The sequence below is a fragment of the Crinia signifera genome, chromosome 5 (genome assembly GCF_055691185.1).
Source record: "Crinia signifera chromosome 5, ASM5569118v1, whole genome shotgun sequence".
NCBI lineage: Eukaryota > Metazoa > Chordata > Amphibia > Anura > Myobatrachidae > Crinia > Crinia signifera.
The window spans coordinates 266001571-266017762 of record NC_139221.1 but is presented as its reverse complement, the minus strand read 5'-3'; the positions used below and the strand labels follow the sequence as shown (position 1 = coordinate 266017762).

The 16192-nt window shown below is 43.1% G+C and overlaps 1 protein-coding gene across 7 annotated transcripts in view; it reads right to left on the bottom strand.

The window, feature by feature from the left end:
- The window catches only part of DIP2C (DIP2 acetate--CoA ligase C (putative)), a 420633-nt gene that overhangs the window by 12699 nt on the left and 391742 nt on the right, over window positions 1-16192 (bottom strand). For all 7 annotated transcript variants that reach the window (XM_083188980.1, XM_083188979.1, XM_083188978.1 and 4 more), the window contains 3 exons: window positions 15675-15736; window positions 376-433; window positions 42-116 (listed from right to left, as the gene is read on the bottom strand). In XM_083188980.1, the coding sequence (XP_083045106.1) occupies window positions 42-116; window positions 376-433; window positions 15675-15736 (195 nt within the window). The remainder of the gene's footprint in view (window positions 1-41; window positions 117-375; window positions 434-15674; window positions 15737-16192) is intronic.

Here is a 16192-nt window from a genome sequence, read left to right as displayed (position 1 = left end):
AGAGGAGTACACATCAGTGCAGAAAGGACAGTAGGACTTACCTCCCCAAGATGTGAGTCTCCAAGGGGTCCCTTTGTTTCTGGATTTGCTATTATTATACGAACTCCTGGAAGGATCTGTTGATAGAAAAATAGACACATAAATTATAAACATTAGGAAGATTAATCATACACGTGCAGTCAAAGTTAATATGCCCAGAAAACAAAAGAATGCAAACACCTAAAAAATAGATAAATAAATAAGGAGATGAATTCAAATAAAGGTCCGTATATATCTCATTAAGCTTAATAAAATTGTATTCCTCAGTTGTAAATTAGAAAAGTTGAGTAATAAAGTCCTTCATAATACTGTAACTGAATAATTGAATCTGCTTACTTTTCCAGATTCCATGAGGGGCAAACTGTGTGGAGATCCTCTTTCTACCAACCGGACTCTGAAAAGCAGAATTATAGAGAGGTCTTAAGTCATTGACTTGCATTGCACTAACATTATAAATGGAGGTAATATATAAAAAGCATAACAAAATATCAGGCACTACTACATCCAGAAGGTCCAGCATTTCAAGGTATTTATTGTTTCCTCAAAATGCTGCATGGGTTAGCTTCATTAATGTTGTAAATTATTCCTGACAATGTGAAATATTGTTACTGGGCGTTATTAAAACTTTGCAGCACAAACAATGACCAGCTTTTCTTGGAATGTATCCACACAGGAAAACATATACATACAGTAAATAGAAAGACTCTTGCCTGGGAAATTTCAAAAAGTCTCTGGAATAAAAGACTTTATTTTCCATCTATTACTACAACATTTATGTTTATTTCATTTGGCTTAACAGGATAAACATGTCAAGTGACATTGTATTATGTCCATGCTATGGCTGCATGCTTATATGCGATAATATATACACAGATTAAGGAGGCAAATTCAATTACTGGAGTAGCAACATTGGGAGAGAAAAAATAAAAAATTTTGCAATTTAACCCAATGTTTCTCCAATATATTTTTGGGGCTACCCTATTAAGTTGCCTGGAAAAAAAATCTTACAAAAATGCACAAGCTCAGTTAAATCTGTGTGTTTTCAGTCTAAAGGCCCCCACACACTGGTCCGATTTCGGCCAATTCCAACATATTGGGTCGTGAAATCGGCCCAAATCGGATGTATGTGACATGCCGTCGGGTCCTATGCGTAGTCTTGTGTGCATTGGACTCAGACCCTATGGTCATACCGGCAGGACATAAGATGCTTTTTAACACCCATGATGTGTTGGTCCGATCTGTAGGTGTGTGCCAGCGGTAAAGCACCACTGGCACACTCCTATGTGCAGGGGCGGGCAGCATCAGGCTCTGGGGTCGACTGAGCTGCAGTGCAGCTAGCGGCGACAGAATTTTTAAAAATATTTCAAAAGACAGGTTGGCCATTGATTGGCTGAGAGTGCTCTCTCTCTCTCTCTCAGCCAATCAACGTCCGGCCTGTCTTTTTAAATATTTTTTTAATACTGCCGCTGGTGGCCGCAGATCCGCTTAGCGCTTCTCAAACACTTTATCCCATGTACAAAATGGCACATCAAGTGCCATATGTATGCATAGTGAGCTACAGTAGCCTCTGCTGCATGTAAACCTTAAAACATCATTACTAGCGCATCAGTTCTGATCATGACCAACAGAGTAAATAACTCTGATCAATGGTCTGGTGGCTCCTGTGCAACTGATAAGCAGCCAAGATGTTGAAAAACGGCTGCACTACTTAGAAAGTGCAAGCTGTATCCTAGTGCTGAAGAGTTCTTTGTTTTCTACATGTTGATCATTTTGTACATCTTTTCTGTTTTATTCTCATGCCATGTGGTCATATTTGATTTAAGTTGACATGGCCAACCACTGCTTAATAACATAGCATCAACCTTTGATATCTATCTATCTATCTATCTATCTATCTATATATATATATATATAGATAGGAGTAGGCAAAGAACACCCTTGCTATATATATTTATATATATATATATATATATATATATATATATATATATAAATTATGTGGACAGACACAATGAGACCGATTCAATCAGCAGGGAGTTTTGTTCATGAAAACCACTGGTTTATCTTACGAGCAACTTCACAGGTTATTTTCACCAGCGATGCAATTCAATAGGTGGAGGTGCATGAAAAAATGGGAAAATCACCCTGATCAATGGAAACATTACAATAAGCAAATGTTTTTCGCTATATTAAATTAATATTTTAAGGAACATAAAAGTATCTTTAATATTAATTGCTTTTATGCAAGTTTCAAAAATATTGGGAAGAAACACTTAATTCCTTTCTGCTTGGTTAAAACCTCGATTTCCCATACACCTAGAAACAAATACGGTAATTTAACCCTTCTTTTTAGTTTTGTGGGGTTTTTTTCAGTTTTTTTTTATGTAAATCAACTGAAATCTGTGTTAACGCCTACAGAGACCCACCCATTAAAGCAAATTTCTCATTGGTCAAAAGAGACTGCAATTAATTTAATTCAGCCCTAAATACTGTAGTTAGGAAACTAATTTTCATGAGGAAACTGTTTTGTTGCCAAGATGTCCGATCACTAAACTATGGCAATGGTTCCAATGGACACCTTTTTTTTTTTTTTTGCGGGGTGTAAATATCCAGTTAAACACATGTTGTTGCCAAAAAGATGTGGATGCAGATTATGGTATCAGCAATAAAAAGCAGATTATTTTGTGCTTCTGAATTGTTAATATGAAATCACAGAACAACAGGCTACATATGAGGAAATTGTGGTTTCTATGAATGTGTAACAGTCTAACAATGACTAAAATGCTGGGAAGCCAGTTCCACTTCTGGTCTATCATCCTCACACACTGTAAAACAAATTGTGCACACATTTTTAATATTTCACTTGACAAACCCACATTCCCTCCCAAAAAACTTTTCCCCAATTCTTTCAAGTTCTTGTACTGAAAAATTATGATCACTTCTGCGCCACAAGTAGTAATAATATATATTTTTAATCATTTACAGACTGACAGAATGTTACAAACTAACCATGGCATATGCTTTCAGCAGACATTATGATCATGACTCCCTGTACGGGCAAATCTGATGCAAATAATGTTCTTGAAGGCTTTCAGTAATTTTCTTCAATTTATTGCATTGTACTGCTTATGTACAGTACAGTCTGTAACTGTAATTACTTATGGCACTTACATGAGTAATTCACTGTAATGTGGTTACTAGACCCTTGCTGTACATTACACTCAAATGTTTAAAACAATTTCTAAGACTGCAAGTCTTATTAACACTACATCCAGTAGCGTAACTACACAATCTGCTCCCCCCCGCCAGAAAATTTTGGCGCCCCTCCCAGTCAAGTAAAACACCCCTCCACCACCACCACCACCGTGTCTGTGGCCGGGACCCACAGATCTACTTGTCTGCATCCCAGCTCTCTTCCTGGCTCCTGCTGCTAATTAATTTTGACCTCCACAAAATGACTGCCCCCCAAAACAGAGTGTTTTTAAGAATCCTAGAGGAGGCCATCCCCTCCTCTAGCATCCTCAAAAACGGTCTGCTGTAACGGGACGGACATTTTGTGAGGGCTATTTATTCATAAGCAGGAGGAGCCAGGAGGTGTGCTGGGACCGCAGACAAGTAGATCTGCGGGTCCCGGCGGTGGCAAGCAGAGGGTTAAGGCAGGTCCCAGCGACAGCGCAGCGATAGCCCCCACAGACCCCTGGCGCCCACACTTAATCAGCACCTTTCCGCCACGGCGGGGTCTGTGGGGCTATTGTTACACCACTGACTACAACGTATGTAGAAGTATCTATGGCCCGATAAATATTCTCGATAAATATTAATATACTCGACTCTTGGAGTCCGCCCATATCGGACATAATACATTGTGGGTGCTAAAACGATGATTGCACCTAAGATTTATATTTTTTAATTACTTGAAAATGTGAATGGTTTCTTTTCAAACACTGCAAGACTCTACTTGGCCCTTCTCACTTTACAAATAATGCCCCACAAAGAGAGTCCACTTTCCCCTCTCCCCCTTTTTTGAAAGAATGAAAGGCCCCACATTTTATCTTTGTTTTATCTTCTGTTTAAACCAAGTGAAACTCACTTTCACCTTGCCCTCATACAGTTTAACTACCTTCTTTGTCAGTATGTATGTTTTTAGTGGTTTGCTCTTACAATATTTTACTATTGCAGTTTTCAAATTATGATGTCATGGTTGCTATGGCACTCATTTTTATACCTTCATACTTTATTTTTATGGCTTTGTATTTTCCGTTCTTTCCTCAATCCGGCATACGTACAGTACATCCCTTTTTGTCAATGCTCCTCTTTTTAACTATGCTCACTTTTGCAACATTATATATCAGCAATGTCAATGAAAACCTCTTAATAAATAGATGTAAAAAAAAATTAATATATATATATATATTCGTATATATGTATGCATTTCAGAAACAAGTTGGGCCTTTTCCGTGATCACATGCATTGAACAGTGAAAGCAGAACAGCTGTATATATGGATACAAAACAAACCTTGTGCACTTATCATTTCACCCTCCAACCTTCTCCCTCTAGCTCTATGCCAGCATTTAACTCTCCTAGAAAAAGTGTCCTTCTCTGCCAGCAGATTAAACACATGCTGATCTCACTAATCCTAAAATAAGCAGATTTTGACCAAGGCTCTGTCTCCAACTACTGACCTGTTTTACTTATTCTCTTTGCCTTCAAACTACCTTAGTATCATATCACTTTCTCCTTCACCCCCTGGTGCGGTTAGTAATTTGGCATCCTACCAATACATTCAGGCTCCACTCTTTAACAATCCTCACACAATGGAATGAACTGCAAAGTCTAAAGGTGCCCATACATTAGTAAGATTTATCTTCAGATCTGGCTGGTTGGAACAAAAACATGGTTATGGACAGGGGCGGATTGGGGACCAAAAGTGGCCCTGGAAAATTTCTGGAAGTGGCCTCATGTGGGCAGCACCAAATCAAAATGGGCAGGGCCAGCATAACAGTAGGCGGGGTTACTACATCAGTAAACCTGCGAACTTGAAGCTGAAAGATGCACAGGTTTCTACCTAGTCACGGGTGTTGCACAGAACCAAACAATTCGGCCGCGGACACTGCAGGAAACAGGGCTGATTACTGTGAATACATACACTTAAACATATGTATATGAAGTTTTCAGCCCATGTATAATTCTGAACAATGGGAGGAGGGAGAGCACCTCTCAGGGAGGGGGAACATGTTTATGAGCTCCCCTCCTAAAGCCTTAAGGGGCGTACACATGGGGCGATTTCAGACCCTTTTCTAAGATATCTGACTAGATCACCTTCACTTGCCACAACTTTACTAAAGGTATTAGATGGTGGCGTGGACACAGGAGGGTAGAGGCGTGGACCCAGGGTGGTGGCGTGGTACACTGAGTGGCGCTGCTTTATCTATATCAAATTCCTTTGCCCCTAAATGTGGTGAAAAAACCCCACTATATATACAGTATATACTTATTTATTTTAAGTACAGTTGGAGCCATTTTCATTCAACCCAACTATGTGGCATGTCTGCCCGTCTTGACGCACCATTAGCTGAAATACACATGCTTGACACTTACGCACCACATTTGTGGCAATGGGGCATGCAAGCATGTGAGATGCTAGCATGTCCCCATCTTGGCGTGTTGCTGGGCTGAATGAAAACGGCACCATCTGTAGATACAAATGCTGCCTCATACAAATTATTCATCAAATTATTGGGACTCAGAGCCTGAAAAGCAGCAAAGCAGCAGCAGTATTTGTGGTTGCTCAGTGTTGTGACTAGACATAATTAGTCCCCTCCATTACCGCGATTCTTGGGCCTGTGGGGAGGAGCCATATTAAATTACAATTGCATTATGTCGGCTTTGCCATCACCTCACAGGCCATCGAATCATGGTAAAATGATGTGTGGAGAGGGGGCAGCACGGCGCTACGATTCTGGGATGGAATGCATTAGAAAAAACATTTGTGGTCAGGGCCGATGCTAGGGTGTTCGGTGTCCTCCTGCAAACTTTACATTTGCACCCTCTCATACTTTACAAAGGGACCACGCACACAAAAAAAGATGTGTGGTCTCACAAGGAAGGGACGTAGCCACACAATAGTACACTCATTTAAAATTACGCCACACAGTACACCAACTTATTCACATTATAAAGCACCAGTGCCATAATTAGACATTTTGTTGCCCTGTGCCAGAAAGTGAATTTGTGACTGCCCCACTACCACAGCGAGAACTGGGAGAAGGGGCGTGGCAACGTGACAGTACCAATTACACTGTAATGCCCATTACACTTTATGGCACACATGGTACTGCAACACAGTACTGCCTATTTCACATTATGCCACACATTGTAATGCGCTTACACATTATGCCACACAAGGTAATTCCCCTTATACAATATGCTGCACACTTTAATGCCCATATGACATTATGCTATGTGTAATGCCCTAAGTACTCCTGCTTATACACATAATGCCACCAGTAGTGTCCCTTACACAGTGGGCAGAGAAGTGCCCAATGCATTATGTCCTGTCCAGCCCTGAGCCCAGCAGAGCCTGCAGAGGCATTGAATTGGCTCAAAAGCTGGTACCATATTTGAAAATCAATCAGAGCTCTCAGTCCAACAGCCAATCAATAACTGCAGCTGCTGGACCACATGATGTACCCACAGTGCAAATGGGCAAGGCACCACTGGCACACACCTAGTTATTGCCCTGCACAGCACCTAGTGCCCCTTATTCACATTACGCTTCACATTAGTGCCCATTACACAAAATGTCAACAGTAGTAGTGTTGCTTATACATAATGCCCACTGTTGTCCTCAGTAGTATCTCTGACTATACGTGACGCCCACACTAGTTGCTGAAAGTCTTAGCGCTGGTTATACGTAAAACCCACACCAGTTGCCAACAGTAGTAGCCCTGATTATGCTTAATGCCCACACCAGTTGACGACAGTAGTAGCGCTGATTTTAGCTAATGCCCACACCAGATGCAGACAGTAGTAGCGCTTGTTATACCTAATGCCCACACCAGTTGCAGACAGTAGTAGCGCTTCTTATATCTAATGTCCACACCAGATGCCGACAGTAGTAGCGCTTCTTATACCAATGCCCACACCAGATGCCGACAGTAGTAGTGCTTCTTATACCAATGCCCACACCAGATGCAGACAGTAGTAGCGCTTCTTATACCTAATGCCCACACCAGTTGCAGACAGTAGTAGCGCTTCTTATACCTAATGCCCACACCAGTTGCCGACAGTAGTAGCCCTGATTATGCTTAATGCCCACACCAGTTGACGACAGTACTAGCGCTGATTTTAGCTAATGCCCACACCAGATGCAGACAATAGTAGCGCTTCTTATACCTAATGCCCACACCAGATGCAGACAGTAGTAGCGCTTCTTATACCTAATGCCCACACCAGATGCAGACAGTAGTAGCGCTTCTTATACCTAATGCCCACACCAGATGCAGACAGTAGTAGCGCTTCTTATACCTAATGCCCACACCAGATGCAGACAGTAGTAGCGCTTATACCTAATGCCCACACCAGATGCAGACAGTAGTAGCGCTTCTTATACCAATGCTCACACCAGATGCCGACAGTAGTAGTGCTTCTTATACCAATGCCCACACCAGATGCAGACAGTAGTAACGCTTCTTATACCAATGCTCACACCAGATGCAGACAGTAGTAGCGCTTCTTATACCAATGCCCACACCAGATGCAGACAGTAGTAGCGCTTCTTATACCTAATGCCCACACCAGATGCAGACAGTAGTAGCGCTTCTTATACCAATGCTCACACCAGATGCAGACAGTAGTAGTGCTTCTTATACCAATGCCCACACCAGATGCAGACAGTAGTAGCGCTTCTTATACCAATGCCCACACCAGATGCAGACAGTAGTATCGCTGCCTATACGTAACACCCACACCAGCTGCCGACATTCCTACGCTGCTTTTACAGATGGAGCCAGCCTCATTGTTGCTGCTGGCGTGCCAGATTCTCCGATCTGGCGGGCGGCCCGCCAGCATACATGGACACACAACGTCTTGGACGATCGCATGTCCATGGGCCGGGTATGGGGCGGGCAAGCATCAGAGACGCACACATGGCAGAATCCCCAGCGCACCGCGATGATTGGTGTAAGAGAGACAGGTACAATGAGGATGGCTCCATCTGGACATAGTTTGGTGACAGTATTACTCCCTCTCGCACACTTTTTTTTTTACCTTAAAATCTGTGGCAGCTTAGCCTCTCCTTTCATCAGCCCTGCTGTGCTCCGATGTAGCTCCGCCCCCTCTTCCCGTTTGGCTCCGCCCATCCGTCCGTGTAGCTCCGCCCCCTGTTTAGTGTCTGCTGGCCTGACAGTGACACTGATGTAGTTAAAGGGGGGTTGGACATGGGAGCTTGGAAGGAGCTTCAGGAAGCTGGCGCTGCTGCCTGTAGTCAGTGTGACAGGCAGCAGCAGCCACTGAAGACAGCAGCAGCAGCAACAGGGAAGGGGGGAGGGGGGGGGACTCCTCTCTGCTCCTGCGCTTCTGACTCCGAGTCCACTGGGCTATTTGATCCTCCTGCGGCACCCCCCCCCCCCCTCCCCCCCTCAGGGAGGCGGGGCTAGCGCCGCTCGGAGAGAGCCAGGCTTAGGCTCTCAGAGAGAATAGTGGGTGGGAGGAGTCACCAGCAGTGCCAGACCAGTGACAGTCAGAGGGCCTGGCACATGGTGACTATACTACTGGGCTGAGCCGGCTAACACTAGTAGCTCAGCCTCAGCGGCAGAGCCTGAGGTGAGCTCAGCTGTATGCTGTATGCTATGCTGTTGCTGTCACTGTGTGCTCACTGCTGCCCCTGCTGCCTGCAATGTTAAATTCGGCCTCAGTAGCATCGGCCTCCCGGGAAAGTTCCCGGTAATTATAATGGCCAATCCGCCCCTGGTTATGGATGAGTGACAGTTTGTCAGTTTTCCAGCATTTCCAAGCAGATGGTCATCTGTCATTTGCCCTCATCCATAACCATGTTTTTGTTCCAACCAGCCAGATCTGAAGATAAATCTGCGTGTGTATGGCCACCTTTAGGGTCACTTCTCCATTCTTATCCTTTCTAGGCCGCTCAGCTACTTTCCACTCTATTTTCCTACTACTCCATTGGTCTTAATGGCTGTTCTTTCTTGGTTCACTTCCTATCTGTCTAACAGCTTATTCGGGGCTAGATATACTATATCAGCACTTATCATGCCCCTATAGAGCTTCCTGCTTTGCCTTATTGAGGAGAAGCAGGAAGCAATATCGGTGAGATGTGTTAACATCTCATCAGCCAAAGTGGGGAATGAAAATGATCTCCTCTGTCTATCGCTGCCACACCCACACCATCAGCCTAATATCTCCATCGCACATGCGTGAGATCTTGTGACCGCCATGTACTCCAATGTGTGCAGTTCAGACCCCCAGCTGCCATTGCAGCTTGGAACATATAAATCGGCAGCTACTGTAATACTGTACCTGCCGATATATATAAAAAAAATTATAATAATAATATGTAAATCAACAAAAATGCGCTTTTTTTTTAATTGTCCAATTGAATGATTTTTTTGCCACCATATAAGAGTATGGTGGTGGCAAAATAGTTAGATGTCTGCAGATTCTCTACATTATCTGCTTTAATATATACTGTAGCTCCTTGTAAGTGCCAAATAGTACTTGTTATAGTGTATATAACAACTTCATTATCCTAACCTCTCATCCATAAAACCCAACACCACCTGCTTTATAATCTTAAACCTCATCTCAAAATACGCATTTACTCATTCCTTCTTAAATCTGAGAGCTAAGGTCTCCCTCTCCTTGCTGGTAATCGCATCTACCTACCTAACATCCTACTACTCACCTATAGCATTGAATACTACACTTGATCAGGAGGACGTCCCTCAGCTTTCAAATCTTTGAATGCAGATTGAAACCCACATCTTTTTTTAGAGCTTACATCCTCGCATCTGTCCCAAATTCCATTTTCTCAGTTCTACCAGTTACCTCTCTCATTGTAAGCGCACTCATGAGCAGGGCTTCTTGTTCTCCTTTATTTTCAATGATCATATCTTCAATTATTTTATGTACCTTGTATGTCCTTGTAAATCATTTGCTGGGTTCAATAGGACATGGAATCAGTAGCAAGAAAAATAAAGTAATAATGCCATTGTATAGTTCGTTTGTATGGCCTCATCTAGAGTACGGTGTTCAGTTCTGGTGGCCAAATATCCAGAAGGATATAAATACAATGGAGAGTGTACAAAGAACGGTAAGTAAAATGTTGCATGGTCTACATCACAAAACTTACCCGGAAAGACTAAAAGTTCCTAACATGTACAGTTTGGAGCAGAGAAGGTAAAGGGCAGATATGATATAAACATTTGAAGGATTTTAACAAGGTCCAGAAGGGAAACATTCTTCAAAGGAAGATATGAATAGAACACAAGGACATGCACCGAGGGTAATGGATAAGTGAAATAGCCGCCTGTCAGAGGTGGTTGAGGATACCAGTAGAGCAATTTAATCATGCTTGGGATATGCATAATAATATCCTTATACAAAATAAGGATCAAATAGGGTTGAGGATACAAAAGTTTAAATAAAGGGCAAGTGGTTCTTATGTTTCTGTGGCCCTATGTTTCTGTGGCCCTGTTTTTATAAGTGGATTCCACTCACAGTTTTCCTTATTTAAAAATCAAGCACAAAAACATGATATTTTGTCAATTCTATAGTTGCTAAGTTTCTTATAGCCTGGATCCATGTGGGAGCATGCAAGCTGCCAAACAGCCTCGGTAACTGAGCCTCACTGCCTTCTGCAGCTAGAGAAAAACATTCCATTTGATGTACTCAGCCAATTTCAAACTAACAAACCAGGGTCCCAGGTCACAAATGTTCCAGAGAGGTGTCCCTGCAGAAGCCAGGTAATGATTTGTGCACAAGTAAGGCTGGGAAGAGGACGACATTTGCAACTGTACAAGGAACTAATAAGGCACTCGGGCAGATGTAAACAGCACAGCAAACAGTGCAGCTAGTGTGAAATGGGTCTCTGAAGGGATGACAGGTTGTATTACAGGCTGGTAGATAGGTTCTGAATAATTACACATTTAACATTATACATCCCGTAATTAAAGCTTGCAGAGAAAATATTCCCTTTAATTATGTATAAGAAAATGACTCTAGGAAACAGGCTGGTTATGAATCAGCCTAATGCAAGAGAAAAAGTACAAAGCTAAATGTCAGAATAAACAACTTGCATAGGAAGAGGATATGTTATTACTGGAAATATTGTCCTCAATGTACACAATTTGGTTGGCATGGTTATTTGTGTTGAGCATAGGATTATGATGTGGTAATGATGCAGATTTGCTGGCTTTGGGCTGTATACTGTAGGCATGAGAACAGGTATTTCCCGCACTTAGGGCCAGAGGCACTAAGCTTCAAAAGTGATAAAATTGCAGGCCGGAGCAGATTGGTTGTCACTCTCCATTTTATCACTTTTGAAGCTTAGTGCATTTTGCCCATAAAGTGTTCTATCTGGAAAAATTATATATTATTTTAAAGGATAAAGACTGCCACCCCATTCTCTTTCAGGATTACACCTATTCCTTCGACAGATTTATAGTATTTGAAGTGTAGATCAGTGGTCGAAGTGGGGCGGTATGGGACGGTATGTCATACCGTCACCTTTCCTCCCTTGACCCGGAAATGCCTTTTTTTTTACACTAAACAGTTTTCAGGCCAGGGCTATCTATGTGACACCCCAGCCTGGAGTGCCCCGTTCCTTACAAGGCACCCAGCGGGGAGCCTAATAGGAGGACCCCGCATGCAGGAGGCGCAGGATTGGCGCCGCGACGTACAGCAGCGCCTGACATGTGACCCCGTTTTCCTGTTGGATGGGGAGAGCGCGCACGAGGAAGGAGGAAGAGGGGAGGAAGGAGGAGAGCGGGTGACCCGGCCGCGTGAGGAGGGACGGCGTGCACCGGGGACGAGAGAGAGCAGCAGCCGGCCAAGGGGGCAGAGAAGAGGAGCAGCCGTACAGCAGCAGCCAGCGTCGGGAGCCAAGAGAGTGGGACAGGGGGTTCCAGCGGGAGGAGTCCAGTGTGGTGTGCAGCAGACTGCAGGGGTGACTGAGTGCACCCCCGGCAGAAGAGGGAACCTGACAGCCAGCAGTGCAGACATCAGGGGACCGAATAGTGACGAGCAGGAGCCTGCAACTAGTTCCAGACTACAGGTACTTGCTCTGCGCGCCACCCCAGGCAGACAGCAAACGCACCTACATGTGCTCTTCCCAGCACACCCAGAGATCCCCAGCCCCCACCTCTGAGGGTTAAGTCGGCACTTGTATTGTTGGCACTGTGGGGGCATTGGCACTGTGGGGGCATACTTGCTGGCACTGTGGGGGCATTGTTGGCACTGTAGGGGCATACTTATTGGCACTGTGGGGCATACTTATTGGCATTGTGGGGCATACTTATAGGCACTGTGGGGGCATACTTATAGGCACTGTGGGGGCATTATTGGCACTGTGGGGGCATTGTTGGCACTGTGGGGGCATACTTGGCACTGTGGGGGCATTGTTGGCACTGTGGGGGCATTGTTGGCACTGTGGGGGCATACTTATTGGCACTGTGTGGGCATACTTATTGGCACTGTGTGGGCATACTTATAGGCACTGTGGGGGCATTGTTGGCACTGTGGGGGCATACTTATTGGCACTGTGGGGGCATACTTATTGGCACTGTGGGGGCATACTTATTGGCACTGTGGGGGCATACTTATTGGCACTGTGGGGGCATACTTATTGGCACTGTGGGGGCATTGTTGGCACTGTGGGGGCATTGTTGGCACTGTGGGGGCATACTTATTGGCACTGTGGGGGCATATATATTGGCACTGTGGGGGCATACTTATTGGCACTGTGGGGGCTTTCTTGCTGGCACTGTGGGGGCATACTTATCGGTACTGTAGGGGCATTGTTGGCACTGTGGGGGGCATACTTGTTAGCACTGTGGGGGCATTGTTGGCACTGTAGGGGCATACTTACTGGCACTGTGGGGGCATAACCGGCACTGTGGGGGCATGTGTATCTGACAATGTAACCACGCCCCTTTATAGGCGACCATGCCCCTTTTCCAGTGACCACGCCCCCTTTTCTGGAGCATCCTTTTGTTTTTCCATACCCCCACTTTAAAATTTCCACTTCGAGCACTGGTGTAAATTATAGTAAAGTTAGTCTTAATTAATATCTACCTTATCCCCTGTGTTTGCTGCCCTTACAACTTACCATGAATAAAGAGAAGATAAGCTTTGTGCCAAACCAGTTATTTTCAACCATTTTGCTGGGACTAGTGTACTTAAGCCAGGCTTATTCAACATAAATGCAGGATACCTCAAGATACCTCATTCAAATATATATTTTTTTCCAAAATATGGAATAATCCGTAGACCAAAATTCTTCTGGTTCCGAGCATTTTGTATAAGGGATACTCAATCTGTACTTATTTTAAAAGTCAAAAAGTACAGTTCCACAGAGAGGCAATGAGAAGACTACTCTTAACTGTATACTGGTGGCTAATCTTGACTGAAGTGCAATGGAACCATTTCAAAGGCTTACCACACTCAGGTTCATTACCTTGAGTATTTGACAATGTAGTCTTGTATTCTTTGTTAATAACAAATACATTTGCACAATGCCATTGGTTTTGCAAAAAAATTACTATGAACAGGCCGGCAAAACCTGTTGCGAACAGAGAATCAGCAAAAAGTACAATTTGACCATATCAATTTAATAGGTGCCTCATAGAAACATAGAATTTGACGGCAGATAAGAACCACTTGGCTCATCTAGTCTGCCCCTTTTTTAAACATGTTACCTCAAACCATATTTGATCCTTATTTCTTTGTAAGGATATCAATATGCTTATCCCAAGCATGTTTAAATTGTTCTACTGTAATTGTCTCAAACACCTCTGATGGGAGGCTATTCCACTTATCTACTACTCTTTCTGTGAAGTAATTCTTCCTCAAATTTCCCCTAAATCTTCCTCCCTCTAGTTTCATTGCATGTCCTCGTGTTCTGTTGCTCCTCTTCCTGTGAATAATGTCTCCCACCTGTATTATATCCTTCTGGAGATATGGCCTCCAGAACTGACCACAGTACTCTAGATGAGGTTGTACCAATGACCTATACAGTGGCATTATTACTTCTTTCTTTCTACTGATGATACCTCTCCCTATGCAACCAAGCATCTGACTTGCCTTCTTCATTGCCTTGTTACATTGCCTACCTGCCTTTAATAGTGACACTTAGATTCCTCTCTTCCTCAGTAGTTTCCATTATAGTGCCATTTATACTATATTTAGTTTTTGGATTTTTGAGACCCAGGTGCATGATTTTGCATTTTTTGGCATTAAACTGTAGTTTCTATGCTCTTGACCATTCCTCTAATCTACCTAGATCATCAATCATTTGTTTTACCCCTCCTGGTGTGTCTACCCTGTTGCATACCTTTGTGTCATCTGCAAAAAGGCACATTTTACCCTCAATTCCATTTGCAATATCACCAATAAAAATATTAAAAAGCACTGGTCCAAGTACAGATCCCTGGGTTACTCCACTTGTAACCTTTCCCTCCTTTGACTGTACTCAGTTTACTACAACTCTATGTTTACTGTCCTGCAACCAAGATCTTGTACATTCAACCTTCTTAGAATCGAATCCCAAGCTTTCAAGTTTATTTAACAGTCTGCGATGTGGGACAGTGTCAAAAGCCTTACTAAAGTCTAGATAAGCTACATCTACAGCCCCACCTTGATCTATTATTTAAGTCACCCAGTCAAAAAAGTCAATAAGATTTGTTTGAAATGATCTTCCACCAGTAAACCCATGCTATTTGGATCCTGTAAATTGCTGGTTTTGAGATATTCTACAACTTTTAATAGTGTTTCCATCAATTTCCCTACTACTGATGTAAGGCTCACTGGTCGATAGTTGCTTACCACTTCCTTGCTTCCACTTTTATGCAGTGGGACTACATTCGCTGTTTTCCAGTCCTCTGGGATTACTCCAGTTGTTAGTGACTGGTTGAATAATTCTGTTAATGGTTTACCAGCTCCCCTTTAAGCTCTTTTAGTATCCTTGGATGTATCCCATCTGGCCCCATTTCTACACATTAACACTATGAGGAAGATTTGATTATCTGTTGTTTAACATGTATAGTCTTTTCCCAGAGGTGAATGTCTAGAACTATTCAATTAAACAGCAGATATCAGCCCAGAGGCTCATATCTGTTCTCACCCTTTCATCATCTGAATTTGCCTCTGCTGTATGTGTAGTTTGTTGCATTACATTGTACATGCTGGCCTAATCCAACCAATTAATGCAAGAGTTCTCTTTGCTGCTGTCAGCATTCTAATGTTGTGATAGGCCACAAGCTGTTCTAACTCCGCCCACTTAATGTTACACAGAAATGCTCAGGCGATGAATATTGGATACAATAATGTTCTCTACCCAAAATAAGTAATACTGTAAAGAAAAATTTATATTAAGACAGAAAAGCAAAGTGGCCCACATACCGGTCATGTCTTAACGCCCTCATATCCACATACACAGTTGTGGGATCTGGTCCAGATGTTCCCTGCAAAAAAGTTGTTCAGAATGAATAAGCCAAATGCAATAACAAAACACAAATAACAATAGCCTGACACAGTCCTTTTACAACTGATACAGTATAAGAAACATTGTTATAATGATAACCGTACAACAAAACTGTGAATCAGTTCAAATAATTGCCCAAAATCAGGTTACTTCCATATATAAGACACATAAATTATCTGGATAATGTTTATAAAACCAGGTACTAGACAACAAACACCCCAAATGATGTTCATTCTGCAATGTTTAAAAATTCAAGAGGCTAGAAAGAAATGTTGGTGTTTTAGTAGAACAGTCACTGATCCTGTATTGGGGTGTGGTACAGGGGTCTGACAGTCATTAGCCCGATGTTGGGATCCCGACTGTCCGGATTCAGACAGCATGGTGAGCCAACTAAGCCCCTTGCAGGCATGGTGGCTCGCTACACTCGACACCTATT